This window comes from Saccopteryx bilineata, chromosome 2, assembly GCF_036850765.1.
Source record: "Saccopteryx bilineata isolate mSacBil1 chromosome 2, mSacBil1_pri_phased_curated, whole genome shotgun sequence".
NCBI lineage: Eukaryota > Metazoa > Chordata > Mammalia > Chiroptera > Emballonuridae > Saccopteryx > Saccopteryx bilineata.
The window spans coordinates 15,076,256-15,103,550 of record NC_089491.1 but is presented as its reverse complement, the minus strand read 5'-3'; the positions used below and the strand labels follow the sequence as shown (position 1 = coordinate 15,103,550).

At 46.5% G+C, this 27,295-nt stretch overlaps 1 protein-coding gene across 5 annotated transcripts in view; it reads right to left on the bottom strand.

Annotated features, from left to right (window-relative positions):
- Nucleotides 1-27,295, bottom strand: part of CDK5RAP2 (CDK5 regulatory subunit associated protein 2) — a 181,706-nt gene that overhangs the window by 22,839 nt on the left and 131,572 nt on the right. For all 5 annotated transcript variants that reach the window (XM_066256376.1, XM_066256378.1, XM_066256380.1 and 2 more), the window contains 4 exons: nt 25,267-25,499; nt 15,633-15,681; nt 12,368-12,540; nt 8,484-8,603 (listed from right to left, as the gene is read on the bottom strand). In XM_066256376.1, the coding sequence (XP_066112473.1) occupies nt 8,484-8,603; nt 12,368-12,540; nt 15,633-15,681; nt 25,267-25,499 (575 nt within the window). The remainder of the gene's footprint in view (nt 1-8,483; nt 8,604-12,367; nt 12,541-15,632; nt 15,682-25,266; nt 25,500-27,295) is intronic.

The following is a 27,295-nucleotide window of genomic DNA, read 5'->3' as shown; positions in this document are numbered from 1 at the left end:
TGTTTTTATACTTAAAAAACACTGCTTAAGGATACAGAAGAAGACTAGCAGAAGTGGGAGAAGAGGACTGAAAAGATGGCAGCGGAGTACGCAGACGCACAGACGCCCAGCTCTCACCACCAAACTGGAATACAAATCAATTTAGGAAAAATCAGCATGAAAAACCAACTCTGAACTACAAGAACAGCTCTCAAAAACCAAGGAGCAAAGAAGAAGCCACAAAAAACCTGGTAGGGAGCACCTGAATCTCCCCTGCTTACAGGAACAGGGCGGGGGGGTGAGGCTGAGAGCCCAGAGGGGATCTCACACAAGGGAAAAGAGCAGAAACTACTGCTCATAGCCATTTACCTGACGACCAGAGAGCGAGGTGTGTTGAAAAGACCAGCTTATCTCCCAAGCGGAAAGGACAGGGAGAGGGACAGACTGTGAGAGGCTAGGAATGCAGGAGACTAACTAAGAAAGCTCACTCATCTGTGCTGGAGGTGGCCATAGCTGGGGGAGGGACTGAACCTTTCACAAAACAGAGCTGAATTGCTTCTGGATCAGAGATCTCCGGACATCTATCCAGCTCCAATCAGCGCAACAAGACACAGCTGAAAACAAGAAGTGGGGAGGAGGGGCAGTAACTCAGGTCTCCATGGAGATCTGAGATACACCTCCCCCTACTGAAGCTGAGAAAACACCCTGCCCCCAGAGAGATTAATTGGCTAAAGAGACCTTCAGAGTCTCAGGTCACACCCACCGCATTCCTGGATACAGTTTCAAGGAAGCCCCTTGCTGAGATCAGTAAAAAGACTATCACCTGTTAAGAAAACAAACAAATCAAGACTTCAAAGCTGCCCAAATCTGAAAGTGGATTACAGATAACAGCTGATACCAACCCAAGAAGACCTAGAAATAACTGAAAACTGGAGGCAGACAACACCAAGCCTAGACTCAACCAACTCTACAAATTAAAAACCCAAAAACAGACAATGAGAAAACAAAGTGCAATCCAAATGAAACCACAAGAGACACCTTCAAAAGATGAACTGAGTGATATGGAAATAATCAAACTTCCAGATGCGGAGTTCAAAATAATGATTTTAAGGATGCTTAGGGATCTTAGAACAACAATGGATGGTCATTATGAACACTTAAATAAAGAAATAACAAGTATAAAAAAGAATCAGTCGGAGATGATAAATACAATATCAGAAATAAAGACCACAATGGAAGGAATTAAAAACAGGATAGATAGAGCTGAGGATCGAATCAGCGAGTTGGAGGACAACTGGAATGAAGGCATGAAAGCAGAGAAGAAAAGAGAAAAGAGACTCCAAAAGTCAGAGGAAACCCTTAGAGAGCTCTGTGACATCATGAAGAGAAATAACATCTGCATCATAGGGGTTCCTGAAGAAGAAAAAGAACAAGGGATAGAGACTTTGTTCAATCATATCATAGCTGAAAACTTCCCTAAATTAATGCAAGAGAAACTCTCACAAGTCCAAGAAGCACAGAGGACTCCATTAAAAAGAAACCCAAAGAAACCTACACCAAGACACATCATAATTAAAATACCAAAGCTAAGCGATAAAGAGAAAATATTAAAAGCTGCAAGAGAAAAAAAAGTTATCACCTACAAAGGAGCCCCCATAAGGATGACATCCAACTTCTCAACAGAAACACTTGAGGCCAGAAGGGAATGGCAAGAAATATTCAAAGTAATGCAAAACAAGAACCTACAACCAAGACTACTTTATCCAGCAAGGCTATCGTTTAAAATCGAAGGAGAAATAAAAAGCTTCCCAGACAAAAAACAACTCAAGGAATTCATTACAACCAAAGCAATGCTGCAGGAAATGTTAAGGGGCCTGTTGTAAACAGATCAAAGTGGGAAAAGAATATAGCAAAAAAGGAATACACCTTTAAAGAAGAAAATGGCAATAAACAACTTCATATCAATAATAACCTTAAACGTAAATGGATTAAATGATCCAATCAAAAGACATAGGGTAACTGCGTGGATAAGAAAACAGAACCCATACATATGCTGTCTACAAGAGACACACCTTAGAACAAAAGATACACATAGATTGAAGGTAAAAGGATGGAAAAAAACATTTCATGAAAATGGAAATGAAAAAAAAGCTGGGGTAGCAATACTTATATCAGACAAATTGCACTTTAAAACAAAGGATATAGTAAGAGATAAAGAAGGCCACTACATAATGATAAAGGGAGTAATCAAACAGGAAGATATAACTATTATAAATATCTATGCACCTAATATAGAAGCACCGAAATATATAAAGCAGACTTTGATGGATTTAAAGGGCGAGATCAACAGCAATACTATAATAGTAGGGAATTTCAATACCCCACTAACATCACTAGATAGATCCTCAAGAAAAAAAATTAACAAAGAAACAGCAGACTTATTGGAAACACTAGATCAGCTCAATTTAATAGATATCTTCAGAACCTTTCACCCTAAAGCAACAGAATATACATTCTTTTCAAGTGCTCATGGTACATTCTCTAGGATAGACCACATGTTAGGGCACAAAGGTGCTCTCAACAAATTTAAGAAGACTGAAATCATATCAAGCACTTTCTCCGATCACAATGGCATGAAATTAGAAATGAACCACAACAGAAAAGCTCAAAAATTCTCAAACACATGGAAACTAAATAGCAGGTTGTTAAATAATGAATGGATTAAGAATGAGATCAAAGGGCCCTGACCGGTTGGCTCAGCGGTAGAGCGTCGGCCTGGCGTGCGGGGGACCCGGGTTCGATTCCCGGCCAGGGCACATAGGAGAAGCGCCCATTTGCTTCTCCACCCCCGCCCCCTCCTTCCTCTCTGTCTCTCTCTTCCCCTCCCGCAGCCAAGGCTCCATTGGAGCAAGGATGGCCCGGGCGCTGGGGATGGCTCCTTGGCCTCTGCCCCAGGTGCTAGAGTGGCTCTGGTTGCGGCAGAGCGACGCCCCAGAGGGGCAGAGCATCGCCCCCTGGTGGGCAGAGCGTCGCCCCTGGTGGGCGTGCCAGGTGGATCCCAGTCGGGCGCATGCGGGAGTCTGTCTGACTGTCTCTCCCCGTTTCCAGCTTCAGAAAAATACAAAAAAAATAAAATATAAATAAAAAGAGAAAAAAAAAAAGAATGAGATCAAAGAAGAAATAAAAAAATTCCTAGAAACGAATGACAATGAGCATACAACAACTCAAAATTTATGGGACACAGCAAAAGCAGTACTGAGAGGGAAGTTCATAGCACTACAGGCACACTTTCAGAAGCTAGAAAAAGCTCAAATAAACAACTTAACCCTGCATCTAAAAGAATTAGAAAAAGAACAGCAAGTAAAGCCCAAATGTAGTAGAAGGAAGGAAATAATAAAGGTCAGAGCAGAAATAAATGACATAGAGGTTAAAGAAACAATACAGAGGATCAATGAAACTAGGAGCTGGTTCTTTGAAAAGGTAAACAAGATTGATGAACCTTTAACTAGACTCACCAAGAAAAAGAGAGAGAGGACTCAAATAAAATTAGAAACGAGAGTGGAGAAATAACAACTGACACAACAGAAATACAAACTATTGTAAGAAAATACTATGAAGAACTGTATGCCAAAAAACTAGACAACCTAGATGAAATGGACAAATTCCTTGAAACATACAATCTTCCAAAAATCAATCTGGAAGAATCAGAAAACCTAAATAGACCGATTACAACAAATGAGATCGAAACAGTTATCAAAAAACTCCCAACAAAGAAAAGTCCAGGGCCCGATGGCTTCACAACGTAATTCTACCAAATATTCAAAGAACTAACTCCTATTCTTCTCAAACTATTTCAAAAAATTCAAGAGGAAGGAAGACTTCCAAGCTCCTTTTATGAGGCGAGCATAATTCTGATTCCAAAACCAGACAAAGACAACACAAAGAAAGAAAATTATAGGCCAATATCTCTGATGAATATAGATGCTAAAATCCTCAACAAAATATTAGCAAACCGAATCCAACAATATATGGAAAAAATCATACACCATGATCAAGTGGGATTTATTCTGGGGAGGCAAGGATGGTACAATATTTGTAAATCAATCAACGTGATTCATCACATAAACAAAAAGAAGGAGAAAAACCATATGATGATTTCAATAGATGCAGAAAAAACATTTGATAAAATCCAGCACCCATTCATGTTCAAAACTCTCAGCAAAGTGGGAATACAGGGAACATACCTCAACATGATAAAAGCCATCTATGAGAAACCCACAGCCAACATCATACTCAATGGGCAAAAATTAAAAGCAATCCCCTTAAGATCAGGAACAAGGCAGGGGTGCCCCCTTTCACCACTCTTATTTAACACAGTCCTGGAAGTCCTAGCCACAGCAATCAGACAAGAAGAAGAAATAAAAGGCATTCAAGTTGGAAAAGAAGAAGTAAAACTATCATTATTTGCAGATGATATGATATTGTATATAGAAAACCCTAAAGTCTCAGTCAAAAAGCTACTAGACCTGATAAATGAATTCAGCAAAGTGGCAGGATATAAAATCAATACTCAGAAATCAGAGGCATTTTATACACCAACAATGAACAGTCAGAAAGAGAAATTAAGGAAACAATCCCCTTCACAATTACAACCAAAAAAATAAAGTACCTAGGAGTAAACTTAACCAAGGAGACTAAAGACTTGTACTCGGAAAATTACAAAGCATTGATAAAAGAATTCAAGGAAGATACAAACAAGTGGAAGCATATACTGTACTCATGGTTAGGAAGAATAAAATCATTAAAATGTCTATTTTACCCAAAGCAATCTATAAATTCAATGCAATACCAATTAAAATACCAATGACATACTTCAAAGATATAGACTACCTATTCCAAAAATTTATATGGAGCGGAGGACCTGGGTTCGATTCCCGGCCAGGGCACACAGGAGAAGCGTCCATTTGCTTCTCCACCCCTCCGCTGCGCTTTCCTCTCTGTCTCTCTCTTCCCCTCCCGCAGCCAAGGCTCCATTGGAGCAAAGATGGCCCGGGCGCTGGGGATGGCTCGGGCGCTGGGGATGGCTCTGTGGCCTCTGCCTCAGGCGCTAGAGTGGCTCTGGTCGCAATATGGCGACGCCCAGGATGGGCAGAGCATCGCCCCCTGGTGGGCAGAGCGTAGCCCCTGGTGGGCGTGCCGGGTGGATCCCGGTCGGGCGCATGCGGGAGTCTGTCTGACTGTCTCTCCCTGTTCCAGCTTCAAAAAAAATGAAAAAAAAAAAAAGAAAAATTTATATGGAACCAAAAAAGAACACGAATAGCCTCAGCAATCTTAAAAAAGAAGAATAAAGTGGGAGGTATCACACTTCCTGATATCAGGTTATACTACAAGGCCATTGTACTCAAAACAGCCTGGTACTGGCATAAGAACAGGCATATAGATCAATGGAACAGAACAAAGAACCCAGAAATAAACCCACAGTTCTATGGACAACTGATATTTGACAAAGGAGGTAAGGAAATACAATGGAGTAAAGATAGCCTCTTTAACAAATGGTGTTGGGAAAACTGGACAGCTACCTGCAAAAAAATGAAACTAGATCACCAGCTTATACCACTCACAAAAATAAACTCAAAATGGATAAAAGACTTATATGTAGGCCGTGAAACCGTAAGCACCTTAGAAGAAAACACAGGCAATAAGCTATCCGACATCTCTCGGAGCAATATATTTGCTGATTTATCTCCACAGGGAAGTGAAATAAGACAGGATAAACAAATGGGACTATATCAAACTAAAAAGCTTTTGCACAGCTAAAGACAACAAGAACAGAATAAAAAGACAAACTACACAATGGGAGAACATATTTGACAATACGTCTGATAAGGGGTTAATAACCAAAATTTATAAAGAACTTGTAAATCTCAACACCAGGAAGACAAACAATCCAATCCAAAAATGGGCAAAAGAGATGAATAGACACTTTTCCAAAGAGGACATACAGATGGCCAATAGGCATATGAAAAAATGCTCAACATCACTAATCATTAGAGAAATGCAAATTAAAACCACAATGAGATATCACCTCACACCAGCCAGAATGGCGCGCATCAACAAAACAACACAGAATAAGTGCTGGCAAGGATGTGGAGAAAAGGGAACCCTCCTGCACTGCTGGTGAGAATGCAGACTGGTGCAGCCACTGTGGAAAACAGTATGGAAATTTCTCAAAAAACTGAAAATCAAACTGCCTTTTGACCCAGCTATCCCACTTTTAGGAATATACCTCAAGGACACCATAGAACGGCTCCAAAAGGAGAAATGCACCCCCATGTTTGTGGCAGCATTGTTCACAATAGCAAAGATCTGGAAACAGCCCAAGTGTCCGTCAGAGGACCAGAGGATTAAAAAGCTTTAGTACATATATACTATGGAATACTACTCAGCCACAAGAAATGACGACATCGGATCATTTACAATAACATGATGGACCTTGATAACATTATACGGAGTGAAATAAGTAAATCAGAAAAAAACTAAGAACTATATGAATCCATACATAGAAGGGACATAAAAATGAGACTCAGAGACATGAACAAGAATGAGATGGCAACAGGGGTGGGGTGTGGGGGGAGGGGGGAGGGGGCGAAGAAGGAGAGAGGGGTTGGGGGAGGGGAGGGGCACAAGAAAACCAGATAGAAGGTGACAGAAGACAATTTAACTTTGGGGGAGGGGTACACAGCACAATCAAATGTCAAAATAATCTAGAGATGTTTTCTTTCAACATATGTACCCTGATTTATCAATGTCACTGCATTAAATTTAATAAATAAATTTTAAAAAAAGTGGGAGAAGAGAAGGGTAACAGGATTAATGGGTGCAGAATGGAGGTATTAATTTTTGAATCACGTTTATGTCTTACCTATGAAAAAAATACGTATCTTAAAATACGTATCTTAAAATTATTCATGGGAGACTATTCCATTCAGAACTGTGGTTATGCAGAATTATTGGTGACCTTTTTCATGGCATGTGAGATTTACCAGATTGCTAAAATACTATTATTTTTATAATCCATTATTTTTTAATTTTCCATTGATTTTGAGAGAGAGAGAAAGGGAGGGGGAGGAGGAGGAGGAGGGGGAGGGGAGGGGAGGGGAGGGGGATGGGGAGAGGAGATAAGCATCAACTCACTCCATTCAGTTGTTCCATTTAGCTGTGCATACACTGATTGCCTCTCATGCATGCCCTGGGGATCAAACCCAGGACCTCAGCATGTGGGGGACAAGGCTCTCCCCATTGAACCACCCAGCCAGGGCCTATAATCCATTATTAAGGAAAAAGACAAAATACTGCTTTGTTGTATTTTAAAACACCTATCTATTTCTCTCTACATCTTCCAAAGGCAAATGAGGAGCCGACCACATTTCAGGCTGGCAGACTTCTTCAGCGACCAAGAAATTAACATTTATCAAGCAACTGCTCCGTGTCAGGAACTGTGGGGCACTCTGCTTAAGTTAGCTCATGTGATTCTCATCACAATGGATAAAATGGAAATTATTATCCCCATTTTATAGATAAATTACTATAACTGACAGTCAGCAAGGCTAAGTGAGGGCGCCCTGGAGGTAAGCAGCAAAGCCAGGATCTGAACTGAAACCTCTCTGGCCACAAGTCCGACGCCCTTCCCAATGCAGAGTGCCCGGCCAGGCCAATGCATCGCCAATGACCACAAGTCCGACGCCCTTCCCAATGCAGAGTGCTCAGCCAGGCCAATGCACCGCCAATGACCACAAGTCCGACGCCCTCCCCAATGCAGAGTGCTCAGCCAGGCCAATGCATCGCCAATGACCACAAGTCCGACGCCCTCCCCAATGCAGAGTGCTCGGCCAGGCCAATACAAAGCCAATGGCCACAAGTCCGACGCCCCTCCCAATGCAGAGTGCTCAGCCAGGCCAATGCATCGCCAATGACCACAAGTCCGACGCCCTTCCCAATGCAGAGTGCTCAGCCAGGCCAATGCACCGCCAATGACCACAAGTCCGACGCCCTCCCCAATGCAGAGTGCTCGGCCAGGCCAATGCAAAGCCAATGGCCACAAGTCCGACGCCCTCCCCAGTGCAGAGTGCTCGGCCAGGCCAATGCAAAGCCAATGGCCACAAGTCCGACGCCCCTCCCAATGCAGAGTGCTCAGCCAGGCCAATGCATCGCCAATGACCACAAGTCCGACGCCCTTCCCAATGCAGAGTGCTCAGCCAGGCCAATGCACCGCCAATGACCACAAGTCCGACGCCCTCCCCAATGCAGAGTGCTCGGCCAGGCCAATGCAAAGCCAATGGCCACAAGTCCGACGCCCTCCCCAATGCAGAGTGCTTAGCCAGGCCAATGCACCGCCAATGGCCACAAGTCCGACGCCCTCCCCAATGCAGAGTGTTCAGCCAGGCCAATGCAAAGCCAATGAAACCCTCACAGGCTGGCCCTGGCTTTGGGAAGGTCCCTCCTACCTTGATCGAATTCAGACCCTTGTCGTTCCAGCTGTCTCCGTAGCTTCTCATTTGTCTTAATAGAGTCTTCTAAACGTTTTTTCAAACTTCGAATTTCTTGTATATGTTCCATTAGCAGGTCTACGGGAAGGACATTTTTCATTTAAAGTCTGAAGCCCCTAACAGAGTGAATAATTTCTAGATTATGCAGTGATCCCGAAGTTCCCATAGCACTGGATGTATGAAGACAGTCAGCAACTGGTGATTCCTTGCCAGGCAGGGAGGCTGAGCTATTGCCCACAGCCCAGACTCAGTTCTATGGTGACTCTCTGCAGCCTTCCGCGGGGAAGATATCTTACATCACATGGACAAATTACATTCCATACAATTTTAATGCTAACTTTAATGCAGCCCTTTCTTCTTCTAAATATCAAATATTAATTTAAAACCTTCCTTATGGTGAAACTAACAGATCACTTTCCAGTCTGCTTCTATTGCCTGAGAGTTGATGAAACTACCTTCATTATGAATCCAGACATTTTCAGGACTAATTTTTTCAAAGGCATATGTTACCCATTTACCATTTACTAGTTTCAGACTAAAAACAAAACAAAACAATAATCTCAATGATAGTGAGAATGATGAGAAGGGTACTCTCAAAAATGCATCCTGTTAGCGTGAGTATAAATGTGTATAACTTCTGGAGACTATTTTTATCATTAGCCTTAGAAAGAAAGGTTCTTTCCAATGTCTTTTACCAAATAATCCTACTTTAAGGAATTTATTTACAGAGGTCACCAGAGATGCTGACAACCATTGGCCAGAATACATAAAAATGTTCTTCCTGGCATTGTAAACAGTAAGGACTAGAGATAACTCAAGTGATTAAATAAACTGTATTACATCCATTATGACGTAGTATTGCACAGCCATTAAAATTATATCATGAAGACCCTATAGTATCACAGAAAAACACAGATACAAACCAGTTTATCAGTACAATCACAACTCTCTTTAAAAATCTGCAGACAGGAAAGACATATATACACAAAAAGGAAATACACCTAAATATTAACAGAAGTTGACTTTGGGTAGTAGACTTTAGTTTTTTTTTTAAATGTCTATATTACATCTTAATATTTAATAATATACAAAAGTTTAAACTGTCCACATTTTCTAAAATGAGCATGTATTATTTTTTAAGGCTCTGCCATGCTAGTTCCAACCTAGAGGCAGGTTTCTAGAATCACCGTTAAAAGCATAATCATATTAAGTATCCAAAGGCAAAACTAATGTATTTAATTCATCAATTGGGGTGCACTCAGTATGTCTTCGTAATGTTTATTTTAACACATTATACTAATGTTATGACCCAGTTTTAATTCCTCCAAAATGGCTTTCATTTAAAAGTAGCACAATGTTACAGATCTTTCCCTAATTAAATAGTAATTTAATCCGAATGTTTATGAGATGACTTGATTCCCAAACCTTCAGCTATCTCCTCTCCTGTTAACGCCACAATGAGGCAAGTCATTTGCTGGACCGTCTGAAGCCGTCCTGTGGCCGGGTCACTGGCTGCTCCCGCCTACTGCCCTGCAACCCCCTGGCGCCTGGCAGGTTGGAGCGCGTCAGGAACTTATCTGCTCTAGACTGCAGCCGTCCTTGCTGGTTTACCCACGCCACATGCTGCGGGCTCCTGGGCTAATAATGCTCAGCGGCCATCAGTACAAGCCACCTTCCACTGAGTCTGGCGGGAGCTGGAATCCTCGCTTGGGCTTAAGAAACAATCCCAGTAGAATTAGACACCACTTATTAATAATGCAACCCTCACCAAGGAGAAGGAAACACTATACTCACCCTTACAAAGTGGGAGAGAATGTCCGTCCCTCTTACAGTAACAACCTCTGACAAATGCTAATTCTTTAAATCATAAATCCCGTTAAGAAGTAACCACCCAAAACACTGTATATTTTTTACATAGGATTTCCCAATTCACAGAATCTAGGTTAAGAAAATACCCCCCATGTAAGGGGAAAGCTTCCTGTTCAAAGATATCCCCTACAGCACTGTTCACAACTGTGAAATTTTAGAAATGAATTGAACGTTCAGCTACAGGGAAATGTAAGCAAAACTGCAGTTCAGGCATCCAATGGACTCATCTAAAGCCACTGAGAGTGATGTTCACAACAACCTGTCAGAAAGCTTATGATATAGTGTGAAGTAAAAAAAGGAAAAACAAAATTATCTCCCTACTCAGATTATAAATATGACCAAAGGAAAAAGCCGATGCAAAGACTAAACGTGAGGACAAGCCGAGAAGGCTAGCAGTGGGTGCATGAAGGCGGCTCCGTGAGCACTGCCCCCCACAGGAAGTGCCCGGTAATCCACTAGGACGCATGATAAGCCCAGGGTCATGGGTCCTCAGAGGAATCAGCCATAAAGGGTGCCTGAAGGGCTCTACACTGAAAAGAAACAGAGGCCGGGGTGGCGGACGGGGCGGAGACTAGAAAAAAGGGGACCAGCAGGAGGGACCTCAAATACTGGGAGGTCAGTGAGCTGATGTCAGTGAGCTGGCTTGCTGCATTGTGACCCCAGCCCCTCCAGTTCCTCACGCCCTCAGGCAAGTCTGCTCCTCCCACAGAGGCCTCGGGAGCGGTCTTGGGTCCTGGGAATGGGATGGCATCCCACATGGAATGGGCACAGTGCGGGAGGTAGCAGTGGGAAGGAAACAAGTCATGGTCTGACCCAAGTGGGAAGAAGGCAGACCGTACACAGAAACTCACAGAAATCGCAGAGGTATACAACCAGAAATCCCAAGCAAGCACATCTAGGTGACTGGCTAGCAGGGGACCCCAGCTGAGACCGAAGTTACATCACACATATACACTTCATGCTCTAGGTGTGTTTCAAACTGTGTTCCTCGGGGCCTGAGAGGCCACCATGAGGGACAAAGCCAACACTCGTGTTCTTTTACGCACTGGACCTACATGTCAAGTTTCATCGGAAAAAAAAAGGTGGGGGCAGGTTCTGTTGCTAAAAAGAGATTTCAAGTTCTTGAAAACCGCTGTTCTATGTAATCAGGTATCCACAAAGACCCTCAGCAAGGAGCTGGCCACCTCTGCCTTGTGCTCTGGGGCCACTCTGGGCGCCTTGCAAAGGACTCCCTAGAGATGAGACTGGAGATGTCAGCTGAGGTCCAGGGTCTATACCAGGGGCCAGAAAACAATGCACCCTGGGCCAAATACACCCACACCTGTTCTGGTAAATAGTTTTATTGGAACCCAACCACCTCATTTGTCTACATATTATCTGTGGCTGCTTTCTGTGGCAACAGCAGGATTTAGTAATTGAAACTAACACCATATGCTCCGCAAAACCTAAAACATTCACTCTCTGGCCTGTTCCAGGAAAACAGCGGTGATCTCTGGCCTGTACTCTTCCTCGTACTCCTGAAATACACTGAATTATAAACACTAAGCCCTGCCTAGTACCCCAATAGGAAGTAGTGAAGACAGCAAATGCAGGAGAGGTAAAGGGGTGCTTTGGGGCAGCTGGGGCCTTGGGGGCAGACTCTGCCAACTGAGCCCACGGCTCCACGGCCGTAGGCAGAATAAGGGGCTGACCCGTGGCCAATGTTAGAAGAGCAAGGAAATGGCAAGTAACATAATGTCATCATTTAAAAACTAAAACTGACTCTTCCCCAATCACTAACACCTTCGCCAGCCACAGCTTTCCCCAGTGATAAATGACACTCCCAATAGCCAGCTCTGGCCTCACCGGACCCCCTTGCATCAGAGAAATATTCAAATGTCACTCCACTCTGCTTACTAAGGCAAGATGACAAATTGTTGTTTAATCCAGGACACCTTGGCGAAGTTTAAAACGCTTCGTAAAGCTTAGCTTACCTTGAGAAAAATTGTTCGCCACAACTGAAGTCTTCTCGCTATCACTATCTGGCTTCTGGTCCTGTAAGGAGGAGGACTTTTCGGACATGTCAGAGTCGGACAACGCGTGAGAGGCTGCAGGCTCAGAAGACTCCAGCAGAATGCAATGGCAGGTTAAGTTGTCTTCCTCAACCCTTGAGCATCGGGATAAAAAGAGAAGTCACCTTCCCGTGCCAGGACCACGACTTAAGAAAACTTACATTACTGGGCCCTTTGTTTGCAATGTTATTGTGGAGTCTCTTTGTTTCCCCAAACGCATTTTTTAGCAAGGGCATTCCAGAAACTAGAAGGGCTCGTGGGCTTGAGCTCGGAGCCGGGGAAGGAGGCGTGCCGCCGTCTGGCTTACGGGGGAGACCGGGAGAGGACGTCAGTCACTGGCAGCCGTTTACCACACCAGGTGTCCGGGTGCACTGTCCTACCTGGTCCTTGCAGAAACCCTGAGGCAGGGGGTCTGAGCCTCCCTTAGCGTTGGGGAGAGCCTCACTGCCTCACTTAGCGATGAGCCTCACTTAGTGATGAGCCTCACTTAGCGATGAGCCTCACTTAGCGATGGCTCATCATAAACTTGCCTGCGGTCTCACAACCTCCAAGTGACAGTACTCACACTCAAGCCCAGGTCTGTATGCCTTCAAGGTCCCAGAAGAATGTGGGAGGCCAATCCAAACCCACGAAGTGGACTTTGGGTTAATTAATTAATTTATTTTTTAATTTTGGTGAGAGGAGGGGAGGCAGAGAGACAGACTCCCACATGTGTCCCGACCAGGATCCACCCAGCAAGCTCACTAGGGGTCAATGCTCTGCCCATCTGGGGCCCTTGCTCCGCTGCTCAGCAACAGAGCCATTTTTTTTTAATGCCTAAGGCAGAGGCCACAAAGCCATCTTCAGTGCCCAGGACCAACTTGCTCAAACCAATGAAGCCACAGCTGTGTGTGTGTGTGGGGAGAGAGAGAGAGAGAGAGAGAGAGAGAGAGAGAGAGAGAGAAAGGAAAGGGGAAGGGGAAGGGGAAGGGGAAGGGGAAGGGGAAGGGGAAGGGGAAGGGGAAGGGGAAGGGGAAGGGGAAGGGGTGGAGAAGCAGATGGTTACTTCTCCTGTGTGCCCTGACCAGGAATCAAACCCGGATCAACCACACACCAGGCAGACGCTCTACCACTGAGGCAACAGCCCGGGTGTGCCTTTGGGTTTAAAAATCTTAAAACCTGCATGGTCTACGAGCAGGTCCCAGTATCACCATTCTGGCAATCATCTGGTTATTAACCTAAGCCCTAAGAAAAAATATCTTGAACTTTGTAAAAAGCCCATGTGAATCTCCATTATAGATAAGCTCCTTAATTTAAGCTTTTTTCTCCAACTTTTTCTTATTACTTCTTGTCTTATTATTCACAAGCCTCAAACAAGAGCAAAGGACTCCAAAGCTGCAACGCACTCATTAACAGGTAAACACCAGATGCAACTTTGCTCAGACAGCGTGATGGATGTGTGGGCTTGCTGCCGCCTCACAAAAGTGCAGAAGGGGCCAAGGGCACCCATTTAATTAGCTCGGGAGTGACCCATGTGAGTGCTAAGCCTATAGCTGAGAAAGAACAGAAGGAAAGAAAAAACCCGTCAGAAACAGAAAGGGGGGCACAAGGGCTGCAGAGACTCCCTATCCCCCACCCCCAGACCACTCTCCAAGAACCACCACTGCCTTTCAAAATGGCCAATCTGATCATGTCCAGTCCCAACTTACCTTCCTTCCAAGACTCCCCTCTCCCTACAGATTTTGGACTCTTAACGCACTATTTGAGGACCAGCCCAACAAGGCCCTGCCGGTCTCTCTAGCCTTAACCCTCATAATCCATGCACCAGCCACACTGCTCAAAGGGGTATCTCCCTCGCCTCAAGCAGGGACAACCCTCCCCACAGCCTGCCAGTAGGATGTGATGTTAATTCAGGATAGAAGTAAGAGGGCTGAACTGGGAATACTGCAGTGGGAGAGTATTTCTCCTAAGGTTACAGATGTCCTGATAAAAGTGTCCTCGTGTGAGCTGGGATCTCCTCCCTGCCTGCTTGCTCTCATGATGCTGGTGGCCGTATGATGCCAATAAAAATGAAAACTCTGCACCCCAGACTGGTCTCTATTTCTTTATTTTACCCCTAGGAGCCCAAAGGGCTGCAGTTCCAAAGAGGAGGGAAGTATCCATAACATTCAGAACCCTTCACAAGTAACCAGAGGAGGGCAAGAGCCTGACATTTCCCAGCGGCCACAGAGGCAAGCTCAGAAAGTATACAATCCACTTATTCCGTGAACAGTTTCTGATTTCCAACTACATGCCAGATACTGGGGTTTGGAGCAGGAATAACGGTATTGAAAATAAAACACAGTCTTTGCCCTCCAAGGGCAATGTGGAATAACAACAGCAGGCCAGGCGCTGGAGCACAACAAGCACAAGTTCAAATCCCAGCTCTCCCTCTTAAAGGCAAGTATGCAACTCTGACCTTCAGGCTCCTCCTCAGAAAATGGGAATCACAATGCTCACCTTGTAGGGTTAGAAATACTGAATGTGAATTGTGAATGTTATGGCAATGGCTGACACACACCAATACCCAGCTGATGCCAGCTCCTTTCCTCTTTCGAGGAATTCTGGGATAAAAAGATAAAATGAAGAAAGTATTACAATACAATGTGGTGAGTTCTGTAATGTAATTGTGTCTCAAGTGCTATAGAAAGAAGAACTGATCCTGGGATGTGATAGAGAGATGGGGTGTCAGGAGGAGGCAGGTTCATTTCCATGTGAACTGACTGCAGAAGGATTTCCACACAACACGGGGGTGGGGGGTGGGGGGGGCAGGCAGAGTGCCCAGCTGTGCAGTCACGGTCTGGAGAACAAGTCAGAGGAGGCGGAAGCATGGGCACTGGGTGTGAAGGAAACATGCCAGGCTGAGAAGGGCCACATACGTCAGGCTCAGGAGTCTGGAATTTACTCTGCAGGCACCCAGGTCCCAACAAGAGGAATGTGTCATCTGGGTCACATCACCAGACAGAGAAATGCCACGGGTAACCTAAAACAACTGAGTGAGGGCTGCAGGACACACAGCATGAACCCTCAGCTTTGCGTGCCCATTCCCAGGTGTTCCCGCTTATTTACAAGCAGCAGGAAACCACAGAGCGGGAGGGAGCTAGGATACTAAAGAAGCCGGCAGACAACCGAACCTGCCAAGTCCTCTCGCCAAATGCCGCACACTCACCTCTCCATCAGTTCTTTCCGGCCACTCACTTCCACTCCTACTGATTTCCCTGGGAGCAGAAAGATCATTAAGAAGAAAGAAAACATTTTTTTAAAAAGTGTTCCCTAGTAATTTCTTGCTCATACACTTGCAGAGACACTATCCCATGTGTTTAACCAACTCTTTACAACAACCCCGGATGCCCAAAGTAGGATTACCAAGAGCACCATTTGGACTAAGTCCTCCTTAGCGTTGCTCCGGCACTAGATCTAGGAGGAAGGTGACAGCACGGAAGCTGAAAGCAACGACAAAGGCGCTGCCCGGCGCAGGCTCTCTGCCCTCTGCAACGCCGACACCACCAGACACACGCTCTTCATAGGAAACGGTAAAAGCAGCAAGAGAAACATCACGACCCTTCCGGTGTCCATGTGTGACGGGATTTCCTTCTGTCCTTTCTCTGTGCATTTTGGCACAGGTGACAGGATATTGTGACTTAATTTTTCACTTCATATTTTATTATAAGCATTTCTCTTACTAAATTTGCTTTAGACACATCACTTTTAATGACTATATTAATATTCCATTGCCGACATGCACATACCACAATTTTGCCAGTCCCATTTTGACATGTAGATCATCTCCAATTGTGTGCTTTTATAAAAATAAGGGAAATAAACATCTCTGTGCATGCGGCTTTGTCTGCATTTAAATTATTTCCTTAGGAAAGGCTCCCAGAAGAGGGACGGGGAAGGAGTATATGCGTCCGGTTGAAAAAGCCGGCAACCACGATGGAGGAAATGGCGAAAGGAAACAGCAAAATAAAACAAAACCCAGCCGGGCAGATGGTCCTCTCCTCCCCTGCGCGTCATCATCTGCTGTTTGCAAGGAAGCACATGAGCACAGACGTCACAGACACTGACGACTTTATTTGAAAAATACTTCGCAACTCTGGAAATTGCAGACTGGGATGAGCTCTTTGAAGAAACTAACATGTGGCTAAAGCGGAAAGCAGACCCTTCTGCAGCTGTACTTAAAAACGAGACTGTAATTAAACTACACTCACACACCCCATTTCCAAAACTACTCCTAAAGGAGAAGTTCTCCAACAACACAGCGCACGTGAGGTCACTGGAGACTTGCACATTCGCGTCATGTCTGTGGTTCCCACTCAGGAACTTGCCGGGCTGACTGGAGGGACCACAGGGCTCCCTTTCCACACCCCAGGCCAGCCACAGGCCCCAGGGCAGTGCAATGTACCCAGTGCTTGAAAGTCCCCATCCACTGCGGGGTTCTGCCGGGCGGCGGGAATGAGGGAGACAGGCCTGAACAACCAAGGGCCAGGCCCTGAGGACCATTCCTGTAGCCACTATCTTCACTAGGCCTCACAACACTCCCACAGGGCCAGCGCTAGTGTCTCCATTGTATAATAAAGAAGTGGAAATCCGAGAGGTTTACTGTTCCCACACTCTCACTCTGACCGATGCACACTCTCACCTACCTGACTGCATGTTCCTGTTCAGCAGGGAACATGGCGACTTTCCCACAGCTTAGGAGACACGGCGACATTCCCACAGCTTAGGGGACACGGCGACATTCCCACAGCTTAGGGGACACGGCGACATTCCCACAGCTTAGGGGACACGGCGACATTCCCACAGCTTAGGGGACACGATGACATTCCTACAGCTAGCTCAGCCACATGTCTGCCTCCATCCTCCTGCTTACGTCCTGCAATGACGCAGTATTCTGGCTCCCCAGAAGGTAGGGAGGCTTGCCAGATCTCTGTCACCACGGATGCTCTCAAGGGCTCCACCCCTCTGCCCTCCACATGCCCACCAAGGCGGGGAATCTATATCTGAGTGGGTCAGACTCCGAGACTGCAAGGCAGCCATGAACAGGTGGGATTACTGCACGTCCAAAGACAACTCAAATGGTGTTTTCTCCTCACAGCTGCACTAGGGCTGCTTACCAACATTCAGCAGATGATGCGAGTTTGGCCCTAAGGATACGGAGGCCGAGGAGGGGCCGTGGCCGCAGCCCAGCCTTCCGCAGAGCTCAGGCGTTCCCCCCACATCAGCCAGGCCGACAGCGAGGCCTGCTTCGCCCTCACCACTGTCCTTTAGGAGCAGGCACACACCCCCCTCAGGGACTCCGCAGGGCAGGGCCCCTGTCTGCGCGGGCTTTAGGCATTCATCAACAGATCTTAAAACCATCAAAAACCTCTGCTCGATTGCTAACAAAATCCATGACCAAAGATGGAAGTGCCCTCATGCCACCAGCCGCCTGGGTTTCCTCTTCTTGTATTCAGATAAGAGACCCTCTGAGGAGCTTGTAATGACTCAACAATGATATTCCACCCGCGCCCCATCACAACAGTGTTCTTTAAAAACAAACGACAAACTGTTAGTTTGGGATTCACGGGAGATCATTACAGCCGACGCTCTGAGTCTCTCGGTGGAAACTGCCGGCGAACAGGGGACAGGGTGCCATCTGTCAGCCTTCTCCAGCAGCAGAGGACGGCTGTCGTGAGAACACTGCTTCCCTCTGTCAGGTAAACCTTACTGCCATCCCTACAATCTTCCCAAATAAAAGGACATCTGGTTATTGCATTTGTATTTGAACAAACACGAGGATTATTATGCAGGACAGACCCGTGCCCGGTTCACCCACCTCCAGTTTCCTCTCCGCGCAGACCCACCCGGTACACTGTACACCGCCACCACGTCAAAGCCCCCTTTCAAGCAGCACTTCCTCACTCAAACTTCACCCATCACACAGAATGAGGTTCAAACAGCACAGCCCAGCACCTCCTACCTGACCCAAGTGTGTCTTCCTTTCCGTCTCATTGGTAATTCATAGTAACTACTCAAAGCGCCCCCAGGGGCCTGTGCCAGACGCCGAGGTTGCAGAGATGAGGAACCAGCCATGCTGCCCGCAGTGAGTTCACAGGGGGGAGGGTTGACCCAAAAGACAGAAACCCTACAGTGCGTGACAAAGGGCAGCAGGGGACACTGGGGGACACACAGAGAAAACAAACTACCCAGCCTGGACCATCAGGGAGAACTGAGAGCAGGTGACAATTGATCTGTATTTCGGAGACAGGAAAGCACTGCTTAACAAAGATAGGAAGAAGCTAAGTGGCTATGCAGAGCCAGACACACAGGTACCTGTGAGCAGAACACCCTCCATCTTCTCTGACAGCCTGGTTCGCTATGCTAACCCTAACTGTGTCCCATGACTGCTCTCAGTCTTCCCCAACAACTGTGAATCCTTCACTGGGAAGGCCAAGATCCAATACCCTTTCCTGCTGGAAGCCTTCCTTCAGAGCTCAGAGGTGCCTCCCACCAAGCTCCCACCACGTGTGCCAGACGGAGTCGGGTTTTCATCAAAGGCACTCTAGAACAAGGTCACACACCACGCACAACACCAACACTTTCTCGACATCCTGACTGGGTGCTGTATGTCCAGCCCCTTCCTCGGCTGAAGGTCGGGACAGGACAAGACTCCCATCTTCAGGAGCTTACACTCCGAGGAAATAACTTATGACCAGAGGATGTCATTGCTATGACCACCTGAGCTCCCACCACTGGTCAGGCCGCTCTGCCAAACACATGCTATTGCCCCTCAGAAGAAATGTGACCCTTAACTATAAAACTGGGATCTGAACTCCAGTCTGTTGGGCTCCAAAGGTTTGGTTCTTTCCACCTCAGAAGATGGCCTCCATCACAAGCCCAGATGTGACCATCATCTGCAAGCTAAAAGCAACCCAGAAGTAAAGAGAAAGAATAGATTTGGCCCTGGCTAGTTTGCTCAGTGAATAGCGCATCGGTCCAGCATGTAGATGTCCTGGGTTCAATCTCCAGTCAGGGTACACATGAGGAGCAACCATCCACTTCTCTTCCCCCCCACCCCCCTTCTTTCTCTCTTCCCCTCCCGAAGGCAGTGGCTCGACTGGTTTGAGCATCAGCTCCGGGCACTGAGGATAGCTCAGTTGGTCTGAGCATCAGCCTCAGGTGCTGAGGATAGCTCAGTCAATTCAAGCATCGGCCCCCAGACAGGGATCGCAGGGTAGATCCTGGTCAGGGTGCATACAGGAGTCTGTTGCTCTATCACCCCTCCTCTTACCTCTTATTTAAAAAATAAATAAATGAAAAGAGAAGGAACAGATTTATTCTACTTTAGGGGTGAACAAGGAAAGCTTCCTAAAAGATAGGCAGAATCTCTAGAAGTGGAGAGGAAGTAAAAGTCTTCGAGAAAAGGGTCACAGAAGTGGGGAAATGCAAGGCCTGACCCCCTGGACCAGGACACCTAATTTGACAGGAGTATGAGATGCACGACATCATGGTGGTCAGCTGGTTAGGCTGCGGACGCAAACTGGGCTTAAATCCAGGCTCTGCCACTTCCTGTGTGACCTTAAACAAGTAAATCAACCTCCCTGTTCTTCATTTATTAAATGAGGGTAAACAGTACCTCCTCACAGGCTGAGAATAACACCCAGTATATAGTGAGCACTCAATCAAGACCAGCCTTCTGCACTGTTTCCCTTTATCATCATCATCATCATCATCATCATTATTTAGCGGTGAGCGGGCTGGAAAAGGCAGACTGTGGAAGGCCTTAACTGCATGTGGCAGGTTCATGCCTGCAGAAAAGGAGAGCCAGGGGAGGGGGTCTAGCAGCTGTCTTCCATTCGTGTGGCGAAGCCCTGGCACACCTGGTAAGCTCCCGAGGGAAGGGACTCTCTGTCTCTGTCCCTTCCCAGGGCTCACTCAATCCTACCTGAAGGCAAGTACCGCTATCCTGACCTATGCCGTGGGTCTTCTGTACAGGAAGCGGTGGAAAACCTCCGGCAGCAATACCAGCTCCCAGTCGACGTTGGTCTCGACCCATTTTAAGAACCTAAGTTTTAGATCCCCACCCAGAAAAATGCACACACTCACAAAAGCTACAGGGCTCCAGACCTAAGACTTGTAAGCGCAACACTACAGGCATTAGGAAACCACACTATCACCCTACTTCTTCGGTTCTACCAATTAAATATTAACAAAGAAATGGCGCCTGACCTGTGGTGGCGCAGTGGGATAAAGCGTCGACCTGGAAATGCTGAGGTCGCCGGTTCGAAACCCTGGGCTTGCCTGGTCAAGGCACATATGGGAGTTGATGCTTCCAGCTCCTCCCCCCCTTCTCTCTCTCTGTCTCTCCTCTCTCTCTCTCTCCCTCTCCTCTCTAAAAAAAAAAAAAAAAAGACAAAGTTTTGCCTGACCTGTGGTAGCGCAGTGGATAAAGCATCGACCTGGAAATGCTGAGGTCGCTGGTTCGAAACCCTGGGCTTGCCTGGTCAAGGCACATATGGGAGTTGATGCTTCCAGCTCCTCCCCCCTGTCTCTCTCCTCTCTTTCTCTGTCTCTCTCTGTCCCTCTCTGTCTCCTCTCTAAAATGAATAAATAAAAAAAAAAAAAAAAAAAAAAGAAATGGCAAGGACATGCACAAAGAACTCCAACACAGCGTTCATTATAATAACCCCAAACTGAGAACAACCTAAATGTCCACCTACTGGGGAATGATTAAATGAATGATGGCACATTCACACAAAGAACGCTCTGCAGTGATCAGAACTTACAATGTGGCTTCATGTTTATTACCTACAAGTGAACAAAGGGAGAGGCTGCAGAGTCCTACTGCCGCAGAAAAGCACAAATATGTACAAAAGAGGGCTGAAAATATAAACTCCAGGGTGTTCATGTTTGGCTGTATAAATCATGCAATTACAGGAGTATCTGCTTATCCACAATAAACATGTACTGCTTTGTAATAAGAAAACAAGACATTTTGTATTTAAATTTTTTAAGAACTCATGCTATGCGACTGCCTCAAACATGACACGACTTTGTGGTGAGCTCAGCTCTAATGCAGGAGCCAGACTCCTAAGACGGCACCTAAGGAAGACCCGCCTCTGTTACATTTTGTCCTCCAAGAGGAAGCGTGGCAGTGAGGTTCCCGAGACCTTCACCCCTTCGGGAGAGAAAATAAAGTTCTGTCTGTGCTGTCTGCCCAGCCTGACACCCTTCCGCTTTGCAGGAAACAAAGAGTGAGCTCTCCTGGGCTTGTCAAGGTCAATAACTAAAAATAAACCCAGGGGGAAGCTGGGCCAGGGAGGTGGACAGCTGGCGGGGCACCCCCTCCCAGCCCCACCCCCAGGGCCCAGGTAGCTGTCTCACAGGAAGAGAGGAGACAGATGGAAAGCGCCTTGGGCCCGGAAGACACAGCTCCGTCTTGAGGGCTCAGGGATTTCTCCAATATTAATGAAAAGTAGCTTCGCTGGAAGACCTTAGCTCAGCCAGAAGAAAGCAGATGTCATAAGGCTGGGAAAAGTGCTCCCACGTCCTGACGGCCTTCAAAGGTTCCACGCATCTGGGGCTAGAAAAATCAGTCTGCAATGAGCTTAGCTGTTGGGCTCTTTAAAAAATCTGGGAAAAAAATTCCCTGGGCCCAGCAGCCAAGATACCCTGTGTTCTATCTTGGAATTAAACTGAACATATGTGGACCTTCATGAACCATCTGTACCCTATGCATGAAGAGAGAAGAACTGAGGTCAGATCCTGGTTCTGCCGAGTCAGTGGTGACCCTGAGCCACGGACCTGGCTCCTGGGCTCACAAGCACAGACCCTGGTGAGCACGCAGGACGTGAGAGCCAGGCACTGGAGCAGAGAAAGGACCTGACCTGACTTAGCGTCACTGGGAATGGGCCGTAGTGGACAGGGTGGAAGTGCGGATCCAGGGAGGACAGACCACAATGGTCCGGGGAGGTGACAACAGCAAACCGGAGCCGTGGCAGCCAAGGTAGTGAAAACGGGTCCGATTTGGACACAGACTGAAGGGAATTCCGAGGGGCAGCCAGTGGGGTGGGTGGAGAACCGACTCATTGGTCATCTGAGAAGCCAAGGGAGAAGGTTCCCACGTCCACAACTGGGGGTCTGAGTAAAATGCGGTCTGACAGCTGACTGCTGGGTGCAGCAATGGCAGCTGTCAGCGACCCCAGCAAATGCCGCCGTGTCAACGGGGAGCCAGGGAGTCTGACAGCCCCGTCCCCGTGGGCTGAAAAGAGAGGGGGTGAGTGGAAAGCAGCGCTATGGGCGGAAAGAAGAGGGGCAACAATAATCACTTCATAAAAGCAATTTAAAAGAATAAAAATTTTCACTCAATGTTATTCATATTCAAAAAATAAAACTAAGTTAAATCACTAAGGGTGAGGAATCCTAAAATTGAATATAAACAGACAAAACAAAAGTCTAACCATATTTCAATGAATAACAGAATGAATGAAACCAAATAACTAAACTTAATACCTAACTAAATCCCCTTTTAGCCTAAAAACAAAAATAAGCGTGAACAAATCTTGAACTCTTTCAGGTTTTCCACAGTGGAGGGGCACAGTGACCCCGGAACTCTGCGTGTATTTATAGAACTAAGCACACGAGCAGCCCGTTGAGGCTGCAGGAGCCAGGAGACGGGAAACACAAACACGGAAGCAAGAACGAGTGAGAAAGAGCACAGTGGGCTCGAACAGGAATCAGAGGCACCTTGGTGATTTCTTAAATATAGTCTACATTTTTAAACATACATACTTTTTCTACATACATGTAGAGTGTGCCTGTGTATGTATGTGAACATATGTCCTAGTTCTGCCTGCTGAAGGGACTAGAAACAATGACATGCCGGTAGCAACAAGCACGGCCAGCGCCCACTCCTGGGTTTTTAGATGGTATGCTCTTCGCAACGAGCCAGGGCGATGCAGAGAAACAGCTGAAGCAGGGGCAAGGACAGTATGAAAGGAGCCTGGAACACTTTTTTTTTTTTTTGTATTTTTTCGAAGTTGGAAACGGGGAGGCAGTCAGACAGACTCCCGCACGCGCCCAACCTGACCGGGATCCACCCGGCACGCCCACCAGGGGGCGATGCTCTGCCCATCCGGGCGTCGCTCTGCCGCAATCAGAGCCATTCTAGCGCCTGAGGCAGAGGCCACAGAGCCATCCTCAGCGCCCGGGCCATCTTTGCTCCAGCGGAGCCTCGGCTGCGGGAGGGGAAGAGAGAGACAGAGAGGAAGGAGAGGGGGAGGGGTGGAGAAGCAGATGGGCGCTTCTCCTGTGTGTCCTGGCCGGGAATCAAACCCAGGACTCCTGCACGCCAGGCCGACGCTCTACCCCTGAGCCAACTGGCCAGGGCCGGAACACTTTTTTTGTGTGCCAGAAGGTAAGAAAGTGACCCCTTAAAAGATAAAGGCACGTCAAAAGGAACTGCCACCCTCCAATTCTAGAACCACCTGAGCATTAATATCAATGATAGAATGGCTAATAAATAGTCCACTGAATAAAAGAAGACTCTATAAGTCAACACTGATAATAAACAAACAACAGGTATATAAATAAACAGAGATAAAGGGAGAATTCATCCTTACATCGGATGCCACCTAATAACAAATGAAGAATGAATGAGGACATTAAAAAAAAATCATCCTGTTGCCATCATCACAGTGATAACTGACTAAGGCAAGAATCAGGGATGGATGGTAAATCTCATGAATAACAGTCTGAAGAGGAATGAAACACTCACAGAGTTACAAAGTGTCTGCCATTAATTACTTTTACATCACACAGGGAAACACTGTCATCCACCCTGAAGAACCCTGACAGACATCAGCTAAAAAGTGATCAAAGTTAATACCACTAAAAGTGGGACAAACGGACACAGGGACCTCCTTAACGTGACACCACAAGAGCACAATCATTTATGTACTGAATTACTCAATTAGTGAAAGTTGACTATAGAATATAAATTCAAAATACTATTTCCTGATTTTGCTGATTGTGGTCAAGAAAGAGAATGGTCTTGGTCTGAAGTATCTCTGGGATCGATGACACATGGTATCATCAATAAGCTCTCTTGGGGTTGTATTAAAAATAACAGGTGTGCACATACAGAGAGGAGGGGGAATGATAACACAATGTGGCAAAACACCAACCACTGATAAAGCTGCCTGAGGTCATATGGAAGTTTTGTTGCTGTCTCAGAAAATTTCAAGTTATTTTGTAAAAAAAAAACCCATTTTTATTGCAGTCATACTTATTAAACTAGTAATATTTATTAAGGTACCTAGCATATAACAAATAATTAGTAAGGGTTTCCTTCCATCCTTCTTCTGACCACCTCTGACCTTTGAAAAATGTTTTAACCAATAAACATATTTTGGGGGTTTGTTTTGGGGGTTTTTTGGTTGGTTAGTTTGTGGTTGCCAATATTTAGAACTCATGAGTTTCCCCCCCCCCCAAAAAAAACCCCAAAACAATTTCCACCTTCTCTGGAAAACACAGAGAAGGCGACCCCCATGTGGCAGATGCTGAGGGGCAGCACGTCCTGGCTGGCTCACTGTGAGTCTCACCGCCCGGCCCAGAGGCATGGGCACTGGACTCCAGGTTGGGAACAGTGAAACGGCCACTGGAAGGAAGCAGCGGCCAGGGTGGCCCTGCTGTCACCTCATCAGAGCAGACAGAGGGGGGAAGGTAAGTAGGGCCAAGGAGTCAGCCCCTCCTGGGCCCACCCAGAAGTCCCGGTTGGTCCCTGCTGGGTCCTGGGACTGGAAGTGCCTCGCCCCACTTACCGCTGAGAAACAGCATCTCCAGCGTGTGGAGCAGCTCGGCGCACTGACTCAGCTGTTCCTGGAAGCCCGCGGCCGCCGCGCGATCCACGCCGCTGGCCCGCAGCCACTCCTCAAATGCCTTAACCACGGAGTCCATGTGTTGCCGACAAACGACACAGATGTCGTGGCTATCCTTGATCTGCTGCCGCTGAAGGGAGAGCTCCCTGGCTTGGGACTGAACCAAGGAACTGTACCTGAGGAAAGGGGGGGAGAAAATGCTTGTATCATTTTAGAATTGAATTGTTGCGACCTTAACACTAATTGGAAAAATGACAGCCTGCAGCTGTACAAGTATATATACTTTTAGAAAAATTGAAACTGTACAAGGTCACTCCTTCTTCGATTTCAAAACAGCCAACAAATGCTGGAACAAAGGTTCTTCAGCAATATTTTTAACCTTAGGAAGCCCCCAATTAAAGTAAGATTGGCAAGGACTCCGGAGAACAATCAGTTTTCACACACTCTTCAAAAATCCCATTCCAAATTGTAGAAACAGTGCCCTGAGGTCAGAGAACGCACCACTAACTCTCACCAAGAACAAAAAAGAACCTGCAGGCAGAAAAACAAAGACAGGACTAACTCCTCTCAACCAAAAGGTCAGGGAATAATCAGAATTCTAACGACCATGGATGGAGGGTCTATGACCTGTCAGTCACTGGAATAGGTGTTTTTTTATAAGTCATCTGATCCTCCCAATCGTCCAACAAATGTATGAACCTCGGCTTTAACAGAAGAGGAAACTGACTCAGTGATTGCGAAGTTAGTTAAAGGTGACGATTTCAAATTCAAGTTAGTTAAGGTGACAATTTCAAATTCAAACACAGTTCTGCCTTCGAAGCCCGAGCTCTGTTATGCAACAAGCAGAACCTCCTGGCCCAGGTTGGTCAGAGGGCTGCCCTTGTGAGCCCTCGGGTACCAGGAGGCGCGAGAAAAAGACAAGGGAAGGGGAACGTGGTTCAGAGGAACTGGCCAAGTAGCCTGGCTCCAGGAGGTGTGGCAGACACTGACCCTCAGGTCAGCGAGTTCTCCCGTCCCTGGAATGATGACAGTATGTGGGACTGGTGACCGCTACCCATGCACACACAGATCCCGTGACAGCAGTACTGTGGGTGGGGGCGGCGGCTGAATGGACGACAAAGAGCCCGAGCGTCAGTGTGGGACAGTGCAGCCGGACCCGGGCCACGACCCACGGCTCTGTGAATCTTCTCAGGCAGCTCAAGGCGGCCTCTCCGAGGCTCCATTTCCTCGTCTACAAAAACACACCTAACACACCTCCTGGTCTGGTGAACTGAAGGGTTAAATAAGGGAAGTGCGCAGCTGAAGGTCTGACACAGCTGCCTTCCAATGAGGACAAGCTTCCTTCAATCTCACTGTCTGGGACGTCTAGAAAAATTTCACTCTGGCGCCTGACAATTCAGAACAACGTGTTTGTCTCACAGTGGTGATGAATCAAGATCAATTTTAAAATGGTCACATTTTTGCCATATCTCACGAAGCAAAACTGTATGTATGCAGACCCATAAAACACATCTTCATGACCTAAGAGTACGTCTCTTTCAACACAGGCTTGTTTCTCTAAGATGACTTTAAAGTAGTGGTCAGCAAACTCATTAGTCAACAGAGCCAAATATCAACAGTACAATGAATGAAATTTCTTTTGAGAGCCAATTTTTTTAAAATGTAAACTATATAGGTAGGTACATTCTTTATCAAGGTAGCGCCCACACGTGGTATTTTGTGGAAGAGCTACACTCAAGGGGCCAGAGAGCCGCATGTGGTTCACGAGCCACAGTTTGCTGACCACTGCAAAGGGTAAAGATATGGGAAATATTTATATTCCTCCCACCCTGCCTGGGACATCTTTCCGTGGGACAATACAGTAAGCAAAAGCCAGTGAGGGCGCCCAGGAGTGGGCACTGCCCTTCAGCAAACATGCCAAGTGACTGGTACAGACCGTGTACCCTGAGTCCCCAACCGGGGTGGAGGCAAG